At 39.1% G+C, this 23509-nt stretch overlaps 2 protein-coding genes across 2 annotated transcripts; both read right to left on the minus strand.

The window, feature by feature from the left end:
• Positions 1–4819: 4819 nt before the first annotated feature.
• On the minus strand, positions 4820–11684 carry LOC134755875 (GILT-like protein 1). Its single transcript, XM_063692513.1, has 4 exons — positions 11417–11684; positions 10358–10543; positions 9978–10151; positions 4820–9429 (listed from the first exon to the last, which is right to left on the minus strand). The coding sequence occupies exons 1-4, from the start codon at positions 11558–11560 to the stop codon at positions 9193–9195; spliced, it is 741 nt and encodes a 246-aa protein (XP_063548583.1). The 5' UTR covers positions 11561–11684; the 3' UTR covers positions 4820–9192.
• A 1362-nt stretch (positions 11685–13046) lies between these two features.
• On the minus strand, positions 13047–20797 carry LOC134755876 (splicing factor 45). Its single transcript, XM_063692514.1, has 7 exons — positions 20490–20797; positions 19555–19732; positions 18813–18934; positions 16435–16674; positions 14280–14433; positions 13752–13849; positions 13047–13383 (listed from the first exon to the last, which is right to left on the minus strand). The coding sequence occupies exons 1-7, from the start codon at positions 20643–20645 to the stop codon at positions 13111–13113; spliced, it is 1221 nt and encodes a 406-aa protein (XP_063548584.1). The 5' UTR covers positions 20646–20797; the 3' UTR covers positions 13047–13110.
• Positions 20798–23509: the final 2712 nt, after the last annotated feature.

Genomic DNA, 23509 nt, shown 5'->3' on the forward strand with positions numbered 1-23509 from the left:
GACCCACGGCTACGTTCGGCAGTGTTTACAATAACCGCCCCGCTTCAAGGAACAACAACGTACTCTGTGACAATCACGCCTAATGCTGTTAATGTAAACATTTGACCAGGAATGCGGGCCACCTCGTTTGTCTCTACTCGATACCCTTTTGGGAGGGTGTGAGGGGTCTCTTCAGCATCCCTGCTGCGGAGACTGTATCCATTTCGCGCCCCATCTTCGTGGGGCGGTCTTCCGTCGTCGATTTGAGGACGACTGTGCGATCTGGTGTAAGCCAGCTTTATCGCTACCGGCCGTTATCCAACCCCGCAACCCCTAGCCTGGTGATACCGTTTGAGCGGGGCCAGGTTTCGGGGCCGCAGTGAAGGCGACCGGCAGCTTAGGCTGGCGTGTGCTTCGTGCCTGTTTAGGCGTCATCCGAGTGAGTGTTGTGTTGTGTCGTCGACGTCTTCTTCTTCTTCTTCTTCGTTGGCGTCGTTGTGTAGGAGGGCTCGGGGGAGATGCCGAGCCCCGTGTAGGTCCGGTGGTCGCGTGTAGTGTGGCGCGATCCCTCGTAGATGGTCGTGGCTGCAGTTGTCCGCGCGGTCATACATGACCCGCGCGAGACGCTCGATGAACTCGTCCAGGCTGCGCCACTTCAGGTACTCGGCGATGGCTGCGTTGCTGACGAATCGGGTTGCTGCGACGATGGTCCGTAGCGAGAGTGTCTCCTGACTCCTCATCTTCTGCTTGTTGGTCCTGGAACAGAAAGAATACCAGGCTGGTGTAGCGTAGGTTAGTCGAGAGCGGACGTAAGCTTTGTACAGACCGACTTTGGTCCGTACAGGGAGCTTGCTGCAGAAAACCGGGCGGAGGTTCATTCGAGCGGTTTTCGCTCGCCTGATTGTCTCCGCCGTGTCATGTTGAGCCGCCTGTCTATGGTCACCCCCAGATATTTCACTGTGGGTGACCACGTGAGCGGCTGTCCTAAAAGAGAAGGAGGTGCGGGCAAGTCTCGCGCTTGCCCTGTGATGAGCGCTTGCGTTTTGCCCACATTGACTGATAGCCTCCATTTGGAGAGCCAGCCAGGAAGGGCGTCGAGCGTCGGCTGGATCTTGGAGACTGCATGCGGCATCTGAAAAGATGAAGCATAGTAAGCGGCGTCGTCAGCAAAGAGGGCTAGTTGCGCTTGTCCTACGACTGGTATGTCGTCGGTGTAGCGCGCATAGCACGAGGGCGATAGGCAGCTCCCCTGGGGGACTCCTGCCTGTATTGGGCGGTCCTGCGACACCGTGCCTTCCACTTGTACGTGGAAGCGTCGGTCTGCTTGGAATGATGCGATGATTCTCACGATGCGGCGGGGTGCTGTGGACAGAGAAAGTTTGTATATTAGACCTTCGTGCCAGACTCGGTCAAAAGCTTTCTCCATGTCTAGGAGGACAGCGACTGTGTACTCCTTTTTGTTGAGCGCCATGCCCATGTGGTGTAGGACACGGGTGAGCTGCAACGTGGTGGAGTGTTGGGACCTGAAACCAAATTGCTCCGGCCTGGGTTGGATGTGTGGCGAGAGGTGCCGGAGCAGCAACCTCTCGAATACCTTTGATAAGTTGCATAGCAACGTGATAGGCCGGTAGCTCTCCGGCTTTCTTCTGTCCTTCCCGGGTTTGGGAAGGACGATGACCCGTCCCGTCTTCCAGACGGTGGGAAAGTGCCCCGACCGCAAGATCCCGTTGAACAGGCGCGCCACTGCCGCTAAGGCTCCAGGCTGCCGCTCTGTTTAGCGGCAATTGGCGGAGCGCCATGTTCGGGATCTCGTCGGGGCCCGGTGCCTTCTTCGGATTGCAGTGGTGCCTGATAGTCGCCTTGACCTGTGAAGGAGAAAAGTAGATTGGATCATCGTAGGTTTCGACTGGCACGTTGAGATAGTCTCGGACGTGCTGTACGATGTCCGCTGTGTGTTGCGGGTCTGTGTCAGGGAAGGGCCTGAATTGCTGCTCAAGGCTGCGAGCGAGTATTTCCGCTCTGTCCTTGGCTGCGTATTTCAGGATTCCGTCGGTGTCGTCCTCTAGAGGGTGTATCGGCTCGGGTGTCGAGCTGAGTTGTCTGCATAACCTGTGGATGGAAGGAACGTGATCGGTTAGGCTATCGATGTGCGCTTCCCAGCTTGCAGCTCTGTGCTCGCTGAGTTTTTCCCTTAACAATCGCTCCAGACGATTTAGCTCGGTCTTGATGCGGGTCACCTTCCCGGGCCCCAGCAATTATAAGCTTACAGGTGCCTTGCGCCGACAAGTATATAATTATAGCATATATGATTATTTACATTCTTTTGGTTTCATAAGTAATATACATAGTTACTATTTTTAGAGCGTTTTTCAATAAAAAGACACGTCATTATTTTTTACCCTTTTTCTAATTCTAAATAAAACAAAGTACCTTTACCTACTTATAGTGGTCAGCAAAATACCTTAGCACCTCTGTATACAAACGTGTAGCAGCGTTTGTACCTGAAAACCTACCATGAACCTGGAATGTAAGTGAGAAAAGGAAACAAACACATTTCAATATTGATTTTGATTTATTTTTGGCATGTCGTGGTACCTACACCTTTTACATACTACTACCAACTACTACATACAAATGCCCGATGTAAAATGAACAGTTATTTGACTTCGCTCAGAAAGGTGCAACTAAATAATCGATAACCCTTATGGACAACCGACGATGTAGGTTTACCTTTTGCTGCAGACGGCACAAATAGGTAATAAAACAAATTCATGTCATAGAGTCAGTAGTTGTCCTACTTATCCTTTTTACTTAAATACAAATCACGAATTTGAAAAGACAATACAACGCACCATAGTGTCGCCATTTGGCAGTCTATGTTATTTAGACGTATTTTATATAATCATATTTTAACACATTCATTGCCAATTGCCACCCAGCGACACACAGGACATCCGCGCCAGGCCACAAAAATTTTGTCATGTAGTACAACGATCCCGACTATCGTGTCGTCCGGCCTGGAAACGAAACCATAAAATACCCGATAGTCGGGTTTTCGGCATTGAATGTGTTAAATGACGTGTAACTCGGAGTGACTCCTAAGCCTGAGGGCCTGCCGCGAACTTCGAAAATCGAAATTCGTGGATCTCCAGGTAGAGATCGATCCAATGGAGCAAGATTCGCGGTAGTTCTCATGAACACTTGCACTTGACGGACTGATCATCGTCTGATCATTTAGCGAACGCTTTATCGGAGACTGATGGTTTGATGCAACTGATCATTAAGTCTGTTACGCCTATGGATGGGCAGTTTTAACCCCTTAAGGCCACCTGCTCCATTCCACTAACCCGGGGTTAACAGGTTAAACCTGGAGTTACCATGCTTACCAGTACAATTTGACACTGGGTTAACGGCTTAACCGCTTAACCCCGGTTTAGTGGGATGGTGCAAGTGAGCCTTATACATATAACTTTTATCCCTTTCTTACAAATACATAAGTCAAAATGACAGATTAAGACAAACGATTAATAGCTGACTTGTAGCGCGTTTATGAATAACGCCATAAATTATTATACCTGAATAAAAGTAGGTAATCTGTCTGTAGGCCAAGCAATAAGAAGGTATAGAGGGAAATGCAAGGAACACAATTTTTAACTTCGTAGCTTTGTTTGGACTAGGACTAGTTAGGAGATGAACATATCAAAAGTCCCCGGTCGTAACCCTGGTGCGAGAGGGGGGTTTGAAGGTCCCATTTTTCAGTTTTTCGATTATATCTCGGAAACTATGCGTCTGAGCGACTTGACCACTTATACAAAATGAAAAGAGATTTAATTTGTTACAAGTTTTATTCAGTCAAGTTTTTCGATATCTTGTATAGTTTTTGAGATATCCGCTCTTGAAGGTTTATTTAGGGCTCTCATTTTTATCTTGATTATCTACATCAGTAAAGCTGCTAGGCCGGGTTTGGTAACGTTTTCGTATAAATCGGGGGTGCTGAATTCATTACACACAATACACCTTTCCGAAGTAAAAACTTACAAACTTTAAACAAATAACTTTTTTTTTAACTCCTCTTCACGCTTAAACCGCCGAACCGATTTAGTTGAAATTTGGTAAATAGGTGTTTTAAGTCCCGAGACAGGATATAATATAGTTTTTATCTCAGAAATCATACTTTGAAGGTGTGAAATTTGGTGTGAGGGGAATTCAGCTTCTTCGCCAAAGTTACTGTTACTGTTACTGTAGTTACTGTTTAAATTTAGGTTTGAAATCATGTTTGGTATCATTATCCCAAATATTATTTAAATAGGTTCAGCGGTTATTGATTCCTCATACAAATTTCCACCCCACTTTTCACACCCTTAAAAGATGATTTTGGTTATAAAAACTATCCTATGTACTGTCCCGGGACCCGGGACTCAAACCATCTGTGTACCAAATTTCAACCAAATCGGTTCGGCGGTTTAAGCGTAAAGAGTTTTATAAAAAATCATTTTTTTTATTTTATTTTTTTTACTTAGGAATGGTGTCAATGTTGATACCATAAATGAATTCAGCACCCCCGATTTATACGAAAACGATCCCAAACCCGGCCTAGCAGCTTCATCGATGTAGATAATCAAGATAAAAATGAGAGCCCTAAATAAACCTTGAAAAGCGGATATCTCAAAAACTATACAAGATATCGAAAAACTTGACTGAATAAATCTTGTAACTAATTAAATCTCTTTTCATTTTGTATAAGTGTCCAAGTCGCTCAGACGCATAGTTTCCGAGATATAATCGAAAAACCGAAAAATGGAACCTTCAAACCCCCCCTCCCCCCCCAGCACCAGGGTTATGGCCGGGGACTTTTGATATGTTCATCTCCTAACTAGTCCAAACAAAGCTACGAAGTTAAAAATTGTGTTCCTTGCATTTCCCTCTATACCTTTTTTTGGGCATTTATTTCCTGGCCTATTGAAGCACTTATAAAAACGAAATAAATATCACGATGGGGGCGGCACGAGAGAAAACCTATGAAATCACTGCCGCTTCGTAAGACTGATGACTTTGGCACTTTGGCCCAGGCAGGTATACCTTTTCCACATTGTTAATGATTACAAGCCAACATGATACATGAATGATTATAAATTATAGAAATTAATGGGCAAGCTTTTTAATTAATCTCACTAATAACAATTTTGTTCCAAATTTAAATAATCGTAATGATACAACCACTATTAACGACGACTTGGATACAACACAACCATAATTTATAAGTTATCAGCTAAAAGTAAATTTAATATTGCAAACTAAAATTATAACAATAGAATACTTAATCTAATACAACAGATTGTAGGCTATATAGTACAGCGGCCAGATGGCCTAAAACACCATTCGATGTGACTGTACAGTATACAACCGACAACTGGTATCGTTGTGTTCGGTAGTCTACTGAGTACGAAATAACAACTTGTCACTTTCTAAGAGTGTGGGGGGGATAACTGTGACGTCACAAAATCGACAGTGCAAAGTTTTTAACTTTTTTCTTTTAAACATACCATGTGGGGTACCAAATGAAAGGGCATTGTGAGTAGATTACAAATATATAACATAGTCTAACACTTTCACTACTTGGTCTAACAAATTATTAGAAAACGCTCAAAAATTTCACAATTGTGGGAATGTGTGTGTGGAATGTGATGTAATTGCAAGTAGTTGGATGGATCTGTGTAAAGAATGTATGAAGTACTGTGAGGCGATGGATAAGCGTGAATCATCTGTTTTGTATTAGTTTTTCTTTCTTACATTTGTTCTGTTGTCCTTTCTAGACTGTATCATGTACCTAGTTTGTATAAATACTTTCTATATTATAAATTTCTCAGTGTATTAGTTCGCTGCAATGCTGTGTAAATTTTTTGAATTAATAAAATAAAAAAATAAAATAAAATATATTTGTAATCTACTCTCAATGCCCTTTCATTTGGTACCCCACATGGTAGGTTTAAAAGAAAAAAATTAAAAACTTTGTACTGCCGATTTTGTGACGTCACAGTTATCGCCCCCACACTTAGAAAGTGACAAGTTCTTATTTCGTACTCAGTAGACTCTACCGAACACAACGATACCACCTGTCGGTAGTATACTGTACAGTCACATTGAATTGTGTTTTAGGCCATCTGGCCGCTGTACGGTACAATAAAATAAGCCTACAATACAAGCAGGTTTTAGATTGTTAGGTACTAGTGCTATATTCTGTCTAATCTAACTCTGCACAGAATTTGTAGCAAAAAATGTAATGTTACCGCCATTTTCATAGAAGTTTAAGGTTTATAGCGGCACTACCACACTCTGTCGCTAGTGTCGTTACAGCAGAGTCATCTTGGACTGACTTTGTCACCAAAGTACCCAGTTGTTACCTTACCACTTTGATTTGGGAGATATTTAAAGTTCGTTTGCGTTAAGATTGCAGTAAAATCCTTATTGTCCGCAGCCTAGCCACGCCCGTAACCAATAAAATCGTTTCTAATTAGAAAGTCATGTTTACAGTGACCAGTTAAAGCATATTTTCTAATAAGGAACGATTTGATTGGTTACGAGCATCGCTATGCCGGCGGACAATGATGATCTTACTGCATTCTTAACGCGAACGAACTATAGGAATATAGTCTCACTCTCACTAGATAGGGTAAATTTGGAGAGGGCCGCTGCTAAGATTTCGCGCCGCGTTCAAAATAGCGAGGTCCCTGCGGGCCTACCGCGAAAATCTAAAATCGAATTTTCCTAATCTGCCACTCTATCATTCTTGAATGTTTTAAAAGAGACGAACGAAGTGTTTCTCGGTAAACTCTCTCAGGCTAACACAAGAGCGAGAAAGACTTGTCGAAAGCAGTTATTTTATACGTGACTTGGGCTTTCTTTTTTGTTTTCAATGCTAACTCATTGATTTCATGCGTTGTATAAAAATTACATTATGAGTCGAGAAAATTGACTTTTCAATAAAATTAATCTATGGATTTTCCACCGAGAAACATTGCTTATCATAGGAAGTTGCCACTGAGTTGGTTAGTCAAAGATATTTTTGGCTAGAGCAACTTGAGCAAAATATAAATATAAGTACTCGTATACATTACAGTCCACACTGCAAAAAATAGCTTAACTAGTTGTACTAAAATATGTAGAACTAGTTACTGCCCGCAACTTCGTCTGCGTGGATGATGATGATTCCCTGGAACTCAAAAACTATCTCCATACCAAATTTCATTACCAAAATACCAAAACAGTAAAGAAGTAACGAACAGACATTCAGACATACAGTGACTTTCGCATTAACAATATTGGTAAGGATAGCCCTTTGTAACATCGCTAACTTTTCCTACTATTATAGAAGTTAAGTAGAATCATTAAAACGGAGTATATCGCGTATATTGAATTTATAATACATACCGACGTTTCGAACCCTTTACGGCGTTCGTGGTCAGCGGGTGTCACCTTATAATGGTTATAAATTCACAAATTAAATTTACGCGATATAATCCGTTTTACTAGTTTTATTTCATGAGTAACTATCGTGGTAACCGAAGACAATATTATTATAGAAGTTACACAGTAATAAACTAAACGTAGAATATTTCATTTTAAATGCTGCCCTTCGTAATTCGTAAGTAATAAATAAATACATAAAAAGCCTCTACAAAACACTAAAAGATTAAAACACGTTAAGACATAGTAATACATTATTACTATCTAAGTAGTTAATAAAAATAATATACTTACAAAAGTTAACAGACCGTAGTTATGCAGAAAACGACCAACTTCATTTTTTATCAATGCAGAAAGCGACCACTCGGTGAATTCAATGAGTTAAGGTGTAAGTTACTTTGACAAAAATAAAAAGTTGGTCGCTTTTTACAGGACTACGTTATAGTATGTAAGTTTACGAAACGCAAGGCATAAAACTGGTAGAGCCGGTATGATATGACATGAGACATGACATGCTTCTGTTTTGCGATTATGTTTTTTTTGTAATTAGGAAGACAAACTACGTTTTAAGATAAGTGTCCATACTTTTTATTTCTAATGTAATTAGACATCGACAAGTTTCATGTTTGCCTATAGTAAGCTTACATACTGTATAGGAAAACTTAAAACAATAATTAGGTACAATTTATTAATTTAGTCTTCAAGTTGGATAGGTACTTAATACTTAAATAGCCTTAATTAGCTTATTACATAGTTAAAAAACGTAAGTGTAAAAATAGGTCTGATTTGTGCGTGTTATAAACATTTTTCTGATTGCATTGTAAAAGTGTGTACCTATTTACTTATCATTTGATTCATTTTAATAACAGACGAGTAATAAAGACTTACAATATCCATTACGCTAAATTCTGTTTTTGCAACATAAGCAAAGGTCTTGCGGTAGGTAAGTAGTACTTATAAAAATATATGGGAGGAGGATCCTTTGTTACGGAGAAACTTATAAACCTATGAAGATCGAAGGTCTTTGATAATTACTCGTGTACGTTTGAATTAATGTATATAGGTATTAATAGTTAACTCTATAAAAGCACCAATATACAAAACGTTCATTTGTTATTTCCCAGTAAATATATTTCGTAGCAATTTCATAACGGAATAAGTTTTGAGAAACAATCAAAGCAAAACAAATTATAAAACCATTTGTTACATTTGAGTTATAAACAAACACAATAGTGCTCATAAGTACACAAATTACATGTTCAATGTTAAACGCGTTAAATGTATTTCAAGCTGTATAAGAAAATAAACAAAATTGTATAAGTGATAAAATAAATGCTGAATTCTTTTGAGAAATTAATTTCTTCGGAATAAATACTTGTAGGTATAAGTAGTCTACTTGAGCCTTAGAATGTATCATTGTAACGCAAAACATACCACTTAGTCAATAGGCAGCAGTAAGGTAGTATAAACTACCAGTCAGCATCCAACAAAGGTTGGCACCTTCAACCTTATTTTAAGGCGGCAGTTGCTATAAAAATAGTTGCTAATGGCAAGTACTTTTCAATGCTAACCATTGGGGAGTTTACCGTTGTCAAAATTGAGATGCCTTTAGGTAAAGATGCTGTTTGCTTAACAACATCTTTAATATTGACGATCTCCTGAAAACGTCACACTGTCCATGATCAAAATACTTCACATTTATGTTTTTAACTTTAGCATCTGATGCCTCACTCGTCTTCGTCGGATTTGTCACAAGCACGGGGGCGGCAGCGGCATGGCAATCCGCTTGCACACCTCAAGAAGGAAATTCTTGAGAATCGCAGGCAAAGTTTTTTTTGGTATCGACCCGTTGAGAGTTATAGTAGGAATGAAGTATGGGTTAATGATCTGGGTGTCGTCTCCGTACTTCTTTAGTAGATTCGATCCATGGTCACTAGATGAACAGGTGCTGATAGGATCGGGGTCTACGTTCATCTCTTTTGCACACTAAAAACAATAAAGTGTTATTGATAATAGATTGGTACATTACATTATGGATACCTTACATAAAATTAACTTAAATTTGAGCTAATTATGTCCCTTAGTCCTACCTACATCAGAACCCGACCAGGACTCTGAACCGGTTTTTTATTTTAAACCCGAAATAGGCCGATATTTTTAATAATTTTATGCTCTTTACGTAGTACTGAATCATGTAGTTAGGAAACAACTTCTTATTATTAGATTATCCTATTAAAAATGAAATAACGCATGGAACGCAAAGAAAAGTAATAATACCGGCATTTTTTGTATGAAGAAAAAACCGGTTCCGAGCCTTGGACCCGACATGGACCCGACTCTTTACCAGGTGAATGTTATGTGATTTTCGTAGTCAATTGTCTATTGTTAAAGCTACAAAATGAAATTCAATTATTTTGTAGTCTAAAATACTAAATTAGAATGCCATAATCGGCCCTATGTTCATATACCTAACATTCTTAAATATGCTTAAAAGTTGAAACAGCAAAATATATAAAGTAATTTCAATAGCTTACTCTTGAGAGAGCTTCATCTGGGTCGCTATTATCCAGGATCATACATTCTGTAAACTTCACTGCTGTTGTCACGTTTCCTATAGCCTCAATAGAACAAGCGTGGATCTTATTCGCCAAACACTCAGTCTCACCATGTTGACAGTCGAAATAATACTTTCCATCTTTCTCTTTGGTCTAAAACATACAACAATTTATGTTAAAAAAGTGTCTAATTTTTTTTTGTTTCCAACAAAGTTACTACCAAATATAGGAATATCTACTTTAAAAGAAAAGGTTCCTTCACAACAACTCGGAGGCTCGGAGTGACCAGGTTGTATAAACCTGTGAGTTTAAAGGAAGAGATAAATAATAATTATACAATATTAACTCAGAATACTTACAGTTGCTTTTCCATAAGGGATCAGAGCTATATCTAGGAACTCTGAAAGTTTTTCTGTGACGGGCCAGAGGTGTTTCATGAAGAAATGCCTGGAGTCTGGGCACAGGGCCTCATAGTACACCCGCACTTTCACCTTGTCCTGTTTATGTATATTAAACTTGTCATCCTCTAGTTCCACTATTCCAGGCTTTAACAAAAAAAATACAATGAAGTTAGGAATTTATAATTTTAATTTGTTTGTACCATAATCATAGAAAATGGGTTTGGGTTGTTTTTACAAATATGTTTCCCCTGGCAATCCTACCTTTTGGTCAAATTATGTCTTATACTTATTTCGAATTATGACCAAATTCCATAGAATCAGCAGGAAATGTATACTGGTGCCATCTAAAAACCTTTTGACAGTTGCCTCCCCATTCATACCAAGTATGACATATCTTGCCACTTAAACCTTTATTATTACCAATATTAAACATATTCAAGCACAATGAAAACATGTATAAAGTTGCACTTCATTGTGTTGATAACAAGATTGTGTTCCTCTGTTACGGTGTTGCGGTGTCATAGAGTGGCATTTGTTTATGATGTAGGAGGCAAACAAGAGCGGACAAATTGCTTGGTGGTAAGCAAATACTGTCACCCATGGACACCCACAGCACCAGAGGGGTTACAAGTGTGTTGCTGGCCTTTAAGGTTAAAAGGTTGTATCAGCGCAGACATACCATGGGTGACCTTCTTCAGTTTAGCTCCAGTTAAATCCAGAATTAGGTAACCTGACAGCATTTTTCAAAAAATATAATTGCATTTCAAGCATTCTTTTGTAAAAAATAACATACTTAGTTGAAAAGTTCATGATTATTGAAACGTATGTGTGTTTAAAAAACATTTATCTAAAGCAGTAGGTATTTTTGTTCACAAAAACTATCAAATTATATCACTACTAAATGTAAAAATAATGTTATACCGGAACATAGTAAAACTTCATTAGCAACAACAATGCTAAGTATGTACAATAGAATTGACCTCTGAAATCGAGTAACAGATTTCATGCAAAACATACCTGAGACAGTTTCTCATCTCGCCCAGAATTCCCCGGAAACATACTAAACAGCTGCCACATTATTAACGACAGCAATATTACAACAATTAATCTGTATCGATTACAAGAAAAAGCCATTTTCAAAAAATCTTTACAAGTGGTCATATCATAAGTCTGTAAAATTAGAAGTACTATCAAATGGAATAAACAATGATATGTGAAAATATAATAAATAAGTTACGTGGAAGTACTGTTTTTGTTCAATTATATATTCCTTCACTTACTACTTGAAATATAAATAAAAAAGTAATAATATTATAGTTTTCATTTTATTCGGTCCGCGACCTAGTTGCATTTGGCGAATCGTATTTCATTACGTTTGATGATGCTTAAATTTGGCGTACAATATTAAACCTTCTATAGTGGGACATATGATAGAAACTTCAATACAGATTTTTTACCAATGTTTAGAAATAAGACTTTATTTGCATTTGCATTGATAAATGTCACATTGTTGACACGTCATTTTGACAGCTGCTCTTTTTTTATTGTAATAGACCCAAGCCCGAATATACATCATTACACGAAGCAGAAATAATAAAATTTTATTTCATTTATACTTGTCGCTTTTTAGGGTTCCGTACCCAAAGAGTAAAAACGGGACCCTATTACTAAGACTCCGCTGTCCATCTGTCCGTCTGTCACCAGGCTGTATCTCATGAACCGTGATAGCTAGACAGTTGAAATTTTCACAGATGATGTGTTTCTGTTGCCGCTATAACAACAAATACTAAAAACAGAATAATATAAATATTTAAATGGGGCTCCCATACAACAAACGTGATTTTTTTGCTGTTTTTTCCGTAATGGTACGGAACCCTTCGTGCGCGAGTCCGACTCGCACTTGGCCGGTTTTTTCATTTGTATTGCCAAGAAAAGCATTAGAACTTCTTAAATTTATATTTGATTTGCATTGGTTAACCTCACCGTTGCTATAGTCTGGCAAACTAATTCTATCAATCGAGAAATGAAAACTTGATGTATACTCGAAGGGTCAATGTCCCCACAAATCTATACACAATTATCGTTAATCTTTAGATCTCCCATACAAATTTTGAATTTCGCGCCTATTCTACTGACAAGTTGGTTTGCCAGACTATAAATATCTACTTAAATAAAAAATAAATAGTAGTGTGTCCACTTGAAAAAACACAAATTAAAATATTTTCACAGAAAATAATTTAATTTCAAAATTCAAAATTCTTTATTGCGTAAGACACACTTATTTCATAATATAAGGTGATGGAGCCACCCGGTAAGCAATTTAATTAAGTAATTTGTTCTTAGAGTATAAATATCTAAGTACCATCTTTTATACAAGCAACAGCAACAGCAGGAGGTCCCGGGTTCAAATCCTTTCATCACAAATGTTTGTTCCTGAGTTATAGATGTTTTCTGTGAAGTATTTATCTATCTCTTTTATATATCTCGTCATCAAGTAACCACAAACCTTATTGAGCTTACTATGGGGCTAGGTTGATCTGTGTAAGATTGTCCCAAAGTATTTAAAATTTTAATATTTAATACTATCAGCAGCAAGAAATTGAGTAACTACCTACTATAAAGTTACATGTGGGATGGGACGGACATCAAAATAAATTCCGTAATATTTGTATCATTTTCATATAATAATATAGGTACATAAAACAGTCACATTACTCGGTCAACTGTAAAGAGCTAAACTTTTCCACGTCATAAAAACCAGCTTTCACTTGTCTACCGCCAAAGAATCTGCCGTTCAGGTCAACGACTGCCTTGATAGCGCTTTCAATTCGTTTGAACTCCACGAATATTCGCACGGCCTCGTCGGCGGGCGCGTTGGGCAGCTCGAAGATGAGCACTTTGATCACGTCACCGTATTTGGTGTTGCACTCGTCTTTGACTTCCGGCTCCAGCTCCTCGTCCACGTCTCCTGGCCCAACCATGTTCTGTAAATATTAATATTTTATTGCCATTGCCACTTCCCTTATTTTCTTGGATAAAAAGTGAAAGTGTCAGATATAGGTTCCTGTCGGTCACTGGTGCCTCTACGTTACTCTTGCTTATTGATATCAAGCCATTTCCATCAGTGGAAAAAGCGGCGCATTTGAAAAATGTAGGCGCGTTTGAGTTTTGCACCTTTTTCTACTAACAATTAGGGTTTGCCAGAGTATATAAACCAATTACAGTTGGATTCATAGTAGTGATTTTTTTATGTATGAAATTCAGCTTTTATTTAAAATAGATATGAAGATTATTTATTTTGTTTATGGTTTATATTTTATATTATTCAGTCTAAATTTCAGTTAAAACTTACTCTGAGCAGTACAACTTTACTGGGCGATTTCATAATCTCCGTGATGGACGGTTCCTGTCTCGACATTTGTGGTGAGTTAGATGCAGTGCCTGGAGAATCTAGCATGAAAAATAAGAGGAATAATTGTAGTTTTACTAATAATTTAAGGAACTGAACTTATTTGAATAACGTTTAGGGTTGCACGCTACTGCTTGCAAATCACGGCTGGCGGTATCTCGTGAATATTCTTTCTACGTTATGCAGTAAAAGGAGCAATGTACGAGCAATACCATGCATATGTCGATTTTTTTATATATTAGTGTTGAGTTCTAAATTATCTGCGTTTTCATTCCTCGGTTCCGATTAACGCGATATTGGGTTAGAAAAGAAAAAAAAACAATTCTAAATGCAAATATCGACCCCACCGAGAGTTGACGGGTTAAGTCAGTGATTGTTTTTTTGAGCATTTGGCGAATCGTGCATTTGGCTCCCATGAAAATAACATAGGTAGGTACGTGTACCATCTTCTCAAAATGTATAATGCGGTACCTGATTCCGGCAATGCGGGCATGGCGAACGCCGGTGGTGGCATAACAGCGCCGCCATCTTTTTCGTGGATGATACGACCTCCTCTCTTGGATGTCTTCTCGACTTGCAGGGCTACGGACATTCCTTGTTCCTTCTTGCCAAGCCCTTGCCCCTCCTAAAACACAAGCACTTTGGTGAAACAACTTATCTAAGTAAACAACAAAAAGTGCCTTGGTTTGTAATAAGTTTATTAAATGCTTTTTACATTGAATCTTCTTCAAATTAAGATTGCCCTTGCCTCTTGGGTTTGCACGGGCTGTTAAAAAACAATACAGGGCTCAGACAGTGGGATGACACATTTTCTTAAATGCCGAGGGGGTCGTATTATATAAAAAACCGGCCAAGTGCGAGTCGGACACACACGAAGGGTTCCGTACCATTAACTATAAAAACGGTCACCCATCCAAGTACTGACCCCGCCCGACGTTGCTTAACTTCGGTCAAAAATCACGATTGTTGTATGGGAGCCCCACTTAAATCTCTATTTTATTCTGTTTTTAGTATTTGTTGTTATAGCGGCAACCGAAATATATCATCTGTGAAAATTTCAGCTGTCTAGCTATCACAGATCACGAGATACAGCCTGGTGACAGACAGACAGACGGACAGACGGACAGCGGAGTCTTAGTAATAGGGTCCCGTTTTTACCCTTTAGGTACCCCTAAAAAACAGACTTCACTTTTAAGTGTAGCTTTTCGAAACCGTCGACATAAAAAGCCGCGATTTGCCGACCCCTGTTCTAAACCAAAGGTTGCGAAATTCTGGTCTGGCCAATCCTTAATTTGTCATAGCTTTGTATGTTTTGAGCAATGTTTGAGCAGCATAATGATATGTGACGTTTTCAACCACATTGTCCGTTGTCGATAAGGTTGATTTCAAATTGAAGCTATATGGAAATAGCGCCTTATTGACAACGGACTGTAAGTACCCTTTTTGTTAAAAATGGCACATATATCCCCACTATAAAACCAACCTCGTCCGTGCCCTGTTTATCAATACTTACAAGTCTACAAGTTCACAAGTTACACTTTACAAGAAAATGTTTTACAAGTTCGTGTAAATTATGTTTATCAAAAAAAACCTACAAGGTTTGTACAATTGGACCCTTGTAAATTCCACTTGTAAGTTCTAAAATCAAAATAATGTGCCGTCACCAAGGGCCTGACACTCTTTGATAGAGAAAGATAGTCTTATTGCGATTCCTATAAGAGGAAAGAGAAAATAGTGCCATGCTTTGTCCTTATCACCGACCGGGTTTTTTTTCATGGTCGGGTTATGGCAGCATAGGTAGGAGGCGATGGCGAAATACCGAAATTTATAAGGGTGAAAGAGAAAAAGGATTATGCTGCCATACATTAACCTGTCAATACATGAATATGTCTTTCTCTTACCCCTGGTCGCTCGGTTTCATGTCTATAACTACTATACTATGTCTATGGCCGTCACGTTCTTTTCCCGATATGTCACAGTTTTTTTTTTAAATCGATTATGCTCTACTTAAACGCATGGCTGAATGGTATATTGTCTGTGCCTGATATGAAAAGTTCAATAAAAATAGTAGCGACAAAATTGTTTTTCCGCTCATTTCCCGTCTATTGAAACTATAATTGGACAAGTATTCATTAGCGGCAAAATTTTGAAATTGAGAGAGAGAGACAGAGAGAAATTTATATTTAAAATACTGAGCCCGACACTCGTTAACTTGTAATACGGAATGGAGGGTCGCCGGGCACTCTAAGGTTTTTGCATGATTTTTTACAAGTTGTGACTTATGCAGAATTTTTTGATAAACAAAATCACGAATATCCGTGTAAAAATATACTTGTGAAATTAAAAACGACACTTGTAACTTGTAATTTACAAATGCAGTTTTGATGAACAGGGGCCCGTTTATCAACAGCTTGTAGCTTGTAATACACGTGGAAGTCCCTTTCTAACAAAAACTGTCAAAAAGGGACTTCCACTTGTATTACAAGCTACAAGCTTTTGATAAACGAGCCCCAGATACTTGTAATAATGAAAAAAATTACAGGCAAAATGCTTGTAATACAAGGCTTGTAAGTTTTGATAAACAGGGTACGATCTTATTCACTAGCACAATAATCTCAATTTTTACCTTAAAGCCATATTTAGCCATAATCTTAGCGGCGATGGAGCTGGCGCCGTAGCCGCCGAGCGAGAAGCCGGGCGCGGGCGCGGCGGCGGGGGCGGGGGCGGCGGCGGCGGCGGCGGCGGCGGCGGTGGCGGCGGGCGGTGGCGACGCCGTGTCGGCCGCGCCCGTGAGCGACGGCGGCGGCGCTATGGCGGCGCCCGCCGCGCGCTTTGATATCTCCTCGGCTTCTTCTTCCTCGGGTTGCTGTGGACATGGGAATAGTTACTTATAACAATTAATTATAACTCATTGATGATGAGATTAGTAGTTTTAATGCTATGGTGGACCACAATACAAATTAATTCACTGACTTACATCACTAAAATTATATAACTTCGTTTTGACTTTGCTTTGCTAATGTATCCCAAAATATCCAATACTCTTAAAACAAGCTATGCTTTTAAAAACTTATGGTCATGCTAAATTGCATTATACTTCGTATCCAAATCCAAGACAACAAATATGATTTACAAAGCAGCAGTGTAAAAACGGGACCCTATTACTAAGACTTCGCTGTCTGTCTGTCTGTCTGTCCATCTGTCACCAGGCTGTATCTCATGAACCGTGATGTATTTCTGTTGCCGCTATGACAACAAATACTAAAAGCAGAATAAGATAAATAATTAAGGGGGGCCACACAACAAACGTGATTTTTTGCCGTTTTTTGCGTAATTTTTGTTAGTATATTCTTAAAAATAATGTTAGTACTTAAAAGTTAAATTCGATTTTACATTTAAAATTATTTCATTAATTACAGGACAACACACATGATCAGCAATCATCTTTAGGATGCTGTTTGGGCTGTCCCTCGTTCTGCTCAGCAGAGGCGCTGCATTTTTGCGCAAGATTGCTGCCAACCCATCGGTGCGTGACTCCGCGAACATGGTGGATGCGCTGCAGAATTTGGGTAGGCCAATCAGCATCCTAAAAGCATTGTTGTACTGCACCCTAATAACATTGTATGACTTTTGGGTATATCGGACCCACAGGCTGCCAGTGTAAAAAGAAGAGCAGTATGCCTTGAAAAGCGTAATTTTCACTGCTTTTGAACACCTAGCAAACCTGCGGGCCAGCATGTTCGCCCTCACACACAATGCTCTTCGCTCTCTCTCCATATCGGCATCGTCCTTCAGATCATCAGTAACAACGTGGCCGAGATATTTGAAGCGAGTGATGATGATCGTGAGGGCGATGCCGTTTAATTGGACGGGAGGTATAATTGTGGGATACTTGTTTCCAGCCTTAAAAATCATTATCTCACTCTTTTTCCCGTTATACAACAGACCGTGTGAGGAGGCGTAGGATTCACATACAGCTATAAGTTTACGGAGCGCCCCAATGGAGGGAGCCAGCAGTACCATGTCGTCCGCGTAATTGATGTTGTTTAGGCATACGCCATCAACATGGCACCCGACATGTGTACCGCTGAGCTGCTCGACAAGTGCGTCTACATACAGGCAAAAAAGTAAAGGTTAGCTCAATCCACCCTGACGCACCCCGCACTCAAGCCTGTATGGTTCCGTAGCCTAACCTGCCCACCTCACACGGTTTTCCTGGTTTAAATACCAGTACCTGAGAAGATGGATTAACTCTGGCGGTAACCCAGACCTATGCAACTTAGCCCACAGAATATCATAAGATATAAGGTCAAAAGCTTTCGTCAGGTCCAAAAAACAGGGAGGTAATGGCACGGAACCCTTCGTGCGCGAGTCCGACTCGCACTTGGCCGGTTTTTTTAATTGTATTGACTAGAAAAGGGCGGATAGTCTGTTTCGCGCGCGAAATTCTGTCGCTGTGGGTGTGAATAAAATAAAAGTCAACCTGGTTTCTACAGACTACAGTTCTCAATGACAATGATGCCGGTAAAAATCTTAAAATAAGTCGCCTTAATAGAAGGGCGGGAGTGGTGTGGGGGGTTGGGGGAGGGGTGAACCCCCCCCCCCCCCTCCAACTTTCCCCCCGCGGAGATGCTTGGTTTCTGAATAACAGTGCCAAAGATTGTAATGCAGAGGGGGGGGGGGAGAATGAGGTGGACTCCGTGGTGGCTCTGGCGCTGCGCCCTGGTGTATGAAAGTGCGGTACCAACGCTCGCATTCGCAGCTTCGGCTCAATCGGTGCCTGCACTTTCTTACGGCGGGCGGGGCTAAATAAAAACTTATTTCCGGCGCCAAAAATTGCTTTAAATCATTTAAAAACAACCCCACAGCGTCAGTCATCCTTAAACAAGGCGACTTATTTTATTTTAAGATCCAACCCATGACCCCTTTCAGGAGAGTTAAACCATTATTTTAATTTATGAATCTTATGAACTAATTAAAATATTGACTTGATCAATTATTTACCATAGGTATAAGTGTCTTTTCAGGAATGATGTCCTCCTCATCTCCAAATCTGCTTTTGCGTTTTCTGTCAGATCGATCAGCTCTGTCACCCCCATCCAACTGCAACCTTTTGGCTTGTAATTCTGAAAGAAATGTTACACGATTTTTATAAAATTTGTTGATGGTAAATATTAAACAAGCACACAACTGGCACAATTGTAAACATTTACCACAGTGTAACCTTATGATGCTTGCAACTCCAGATGTGCATGCCAAACTTTTACATCCCAGTACACTATTTTTATCAAACCCCATCATACTGGTGTCCCGAAATCATGGCTAATTCTGTCTAAAGCTAGTTTACAAATGGATTACCCAGCCGGGCTAGCACATGATTGGCTTGACAGTACCTCCGTACCTCGCGACGAGATAGACTACCCGTCCCTCTTTAATGAACATAGAAAAAGACGGGTAGTCTATCTTGGCGCGAGATACTGACGCGCCAATCATGTGCTAGGCCTCCAGCATCAGTAAAATTATTTACTATAAAATTCATTATTCATAATAAGACTGCCTTACTGAAGGAAAAAATCTTAAAATTTGATATAAGATTGATTAGTAATTTTAATACAAGTCTATAGTTATGGAAACCCTATAACATTTTTTTTTTATTCTCAATAGGCAAGTCTACACAGACCAATATGGCAATACCCTCTCTCTGTAGAGTTGCCTAGTTGTAGTCAGTGAAAAAAGGATAACACACCTTTGGCTACTTTTTCATAATCATTAGGCCACATGGGATCATATTCGTTAGCAACATTCCAGTCAAAATCCTGTACATTCAATGTTGCTGTTAGAGTGTTTACTTGCAGACTTGGACTGTCAGAATTTGGCTCATCTTCATCTTTTTGCTTACTTTTAAGATCAATTACAGGTGTCAGCTGAAAATAAAAAAATATTACAGTACCGGCCAAAAATATATCAATGTCACCTTCAGATTTTCACGGCAAACCTTTTTAGGGTTCCTAATTTACTACGGAATCAGTTCAGTTGTTCTATAGCTGCATACTGACTGAGCGAGCAGCCTCGCCGAGGCTGCTCGCTGAGTCAGTATGCAGCTAATAGTATGAATAGGGACTAGACAGTCATAAAAGAATATATAATACCATATATGTTATGCTGTACGTGCTGTACACTCAATGTCAAATACTTTGTAGCAACCAAAGTAGTCAAATAGTTCAGTACACCATATATTTAGTATGGTGTACCGAACTATTTGTCCACCCTGACCACTACAGAGTAGTTGACGCTGAGTGTACATTTGTTTGTTACATGTTTTACCTCTACATCTGTTGCTGTTTTATTTCTGTATTGTTTTTTATTGTTTTATATTGTATTGTTTTATAAAATAAACTACACCTTTGAGGCACAGGCAGGACTACTTTTATGGTCGAGGTTATATACCATATATATACCTTACTAGACATTTAGAAATAGATATAATTTTACTTTTTGCTATACTTCTTTCTCATGCCCATGTTTAAAAGCAATTAGGTTGTCTGAATAATGTTCTTCCTATACGACCATAATATTGTTGTCAGAGGCGCTTTATACGTATAGTAGACGCAATGGCTCGTGAACATAGTACCTAAGCATTTTTATCACTGGTATTTTAAAGATTAGCGGTCTGTTGTTTACCTGTGTAGATCGCCGTAATGCGTCGCGCTTTGGTTGTGTTACAGCAGCCTTTTTGAGTTGTAACTGTGACTGTAACAACTTTATACCTGAAGACCAGCCAGCTACCTTTTCTGTGGTTCTGGCTTTGATAGTGTCAACATCGTCATACAAAGACATTTTGTTTCAAATTACACTTTTGTGCGTAGTTTGATTATGCTTCCATTAGGAGCTTGCAATTATTAAATTAGTATTAAACAATTTTTGGATTATAATTTGTTTTGTATCATCGGCATCATCGCCGTGCCGTGTACGCGTTCATTTTATCACTGCTGTCACCTCTCAGTTCTCACTGCTGTCAGTCAGACTGTCATCTGCCACTGTCTAGTTTTATTAGTGTCAATGTCAAACAAACCAGTTTCGACATCCCCCATATAACCATTCCGGTCGCAGAATCATCGGAGACTTCCGACTTCCGGTTCGAGCGCCATCTTGATAGTTAGCATCGTGATTAATTACTTTGTTTTTTGCTTATTAATATTGTTTAAAGTGTAATATCGATAGCTTATTATACAGTAAACTAATGTGGTAGTGTGCAGTGAATGGAGAATTAATTTTGAAGCGCGTTTAACCACCATCTTGGAGTCAACGGCCGGTAGTCCACGTGCTTCTTGTAAAGACTAGCTATCGATTTACAAGAGCTAACAAATCACCGTACACTGTCTTGTACAACCGTACAATTTTTGTCGTTTGTAAACCTCTCAATACCTTGATACTGGCGAAATAGTCCCACTGGGCTGAAGCCATAATTTTAAAAGAAGAAGAAGATCCCCCATATAACCATTCCGGTCGCAGAATCATCGGAGACTTCCGACTTCCGGTTCGAGCGCCATCTTGATAGTTAGCATCGTGATTAATTACTTTGTTTTTTGCTTATTAATATTGTTTAAAGTGTAATATCGATAGCTTATTATACAGTAAACTAATGTGGTAGTGTGCAGTGAATGGAGAATTAATTTTGTAGCGCGTTTAACCACCATCTTGGAGTCAACGGCCGGTAGTCCACGTGCTTCTTGTAAAGACTAGCTATCGATTTACAAGAGCTAACAAATCACCGTACACTGTCTTGTACAACCGTACAATTTTTGTCGTTTGTAAACCTCTCAATACCTTGATACTGGCGAAATAGTCCCACTGGGCTGAAGCCATAATTTTAAAAGAAGAAGAAGAAGAAGAAGCAGAATCATCAAAGTAGTAACTAAATGTCAGATGTGTCGAAACGGTGTCGTAACCGTTACTACACTTTGCGACTGTGTTTAGTTTTGGTAACTTAGTGTGGTCGCCGTGTGCACACAATGTGACCAGAATTGTTTCAGTAACTAAGTGTCGTCGCCGTGTGTACACTTTTCGGTAACAAGGTGTCGACACATTGTGTACACTTTGCGTTCAGTTTGTGACCAAATCTCTACACAATGTGTCGTAACGGTTACTGAAATGTTTCGAAACATTGTGACCGCAAATGACAATATAAAATACCTCTTGAAAACCAAGGTTTGTCAAACTGCCCATTAATAGCAGTGTTGCCAGATCGTCCCAAATAGGACGATTTTCCGTCCTTTTTAATGCCACACCGTCCCTTTGTCGTCCCTTCCGAACTACCGTCCCTTTTGGGCATCGAGCGTCCAGTATAAAATATTTTATGCCATGTTGTCAATGATTGACGTTATGAAGTTCGGGTCTCTACCTTCTCTTAGCGCCTATCCTTTTGAAGGTATGCTTTACAGTATTAAAAACCTGTTACGAAAAGGGGACCAACCATTGGCGCAAGTAGCGAATCGCATACAAGAACTGTTGAAATTGAATATAGAGACTACTTGCAAAAAATTAGATCCCGCCCTCAAAAACGAAATTTTACTGGAAAATGGTGAAAAAGTTTTTAAGACAGTCAGAATTAGTAAAAAATACTCGATATCTAAAAACAATAAGGACAAGTGGTTTCTAACTACTGACAAAAATTTAACAGAAATGCAATACGCTACTTGTGTAGAAGGAAAAATAAAAGTCTTCGGCGGGAATATAAAAAACAAATATAATTTTTTTAGGTTGCTATTTAAATCATCAAACATAAACATATATGCCACAGCGCTCATTTATGAAACTGAAGAATTGAGAGAATATAATTTAGACGACATTAAATGCAAAGTTTTTGCTATGGATTGCAATACCGAAATGGTATTCTTTCCAATATTATCAACGCTTCAGTCATAATAATAAAAATTTAGTCTGTAAAAGGTAGAGTAGAGGATATGTGTAATACAAAATTAGTATTTTTAGCAGTCCAAACTTTACGAAGTTTACAAATAAATATGAGCGACAAAATCAGTGCTTTACGCGCGCTAAACGTCCATCAGAAAAAAAGCATTACTAATTTAGAGTTTGTTTTCAAAAAATTGATCTGCAAAACTGCAAGATGAGAAGACGTGCTAATAGAAACCAGTACTTGTTATTTCTATTAAGTACGTATCAAAACGTGTACAATTTCTGCGACTTAATCTAACAATTTTACATTTTTGCGACTAAAATCGATAACAGGCTCTTAGTAAACTAAAACGACTTGCTGAGATCATTATAAATAATAATTAAAAATTGACGACTTAATTATATTAGGTATTCCACTTTACGAGTTTTCGCCCGGGAGGCTATTGGTCATTAAAATCGGTTCGTGGCTCGCAGTCTATATATTATATCACAACCATCCGTTTGTACTTATTTAATACTTATTTAAAACTTAAACTACTAAAACGACTTGCTGAGATCATTATACAGGATAATTAAAAATTAACGACTTAATTATATTAGGTATTCTAGTGAGATCCTCATAGATAAAGAATACATATTTAAAAAATGCAAGAAATGTCACGGAACGCTTACTTTTTGTATGTACTTTATATGTAACAATATGTCAAAAATAAATTTTTATGCCAAAAAAACTTCTGGACACAATTCAAGAATCACCAATATAGTACCATGTTTTGTATGGAAAA

This window comes from Cydia strobilella, chromosome 3, assembly GCF_947568885.1.
Source record: "Cydia strobilella chromosome 3, ilCydStro3.1, whole genome shotgun sequence".
Classification (NCBI taxonomy): Eukaryota; Metazoa; Arthropoda; class Insecta; order Lepidoptera; family Tortricidae; genus Cydia; species Cydia strobilella.

Bases quoted from the DNA above. Each gene is read 5' to 3' on its own strand.
- LOC134755875 (XM_063692513.1), bottom strand. From the start codon at position 11,560: ATGACCACTTGTAAAGATTTTTTGAAAATGGCTTTTTCTTGTAATCGA. The intron at 10,152-10,357 runs GTAAGTATTCTG...TGTATGTTTTAG, and splicing joins TCCCTTATGGAAAAGCAACT to ACCAAAGAGAAAGATGGAAA. The intron at 9,430-9,977 runs GTAAGCTATTGA...TATTGTTTTTAG, and splicing joins CAGATGAAGCTCTCTCAAGA to TGTGCAAAAGAGATGAACGT.
- LOC134755876 (XM_063692514.1), bottom strand. From the start codon at position 20,645: ATGTCTTTGTATGACGATGTTGACACTATCAAAGCCAGAACCACAGAA. The intron at 14,434-16,434 runs GTAAAAATTGAG...CTTGTGTTTTAG, and splicing joins TGGCTAAATATGGCTTTAAG to GAGGGGCAAGGGCTTGGCAA. The intron at 13,384-13,751 runs GTAAGTTTTAAC...TAATATTTACAG, and splicing joins GTAAAGTTGTACTGCTCAGA to AACATGGTTGGGCCAGGAGA.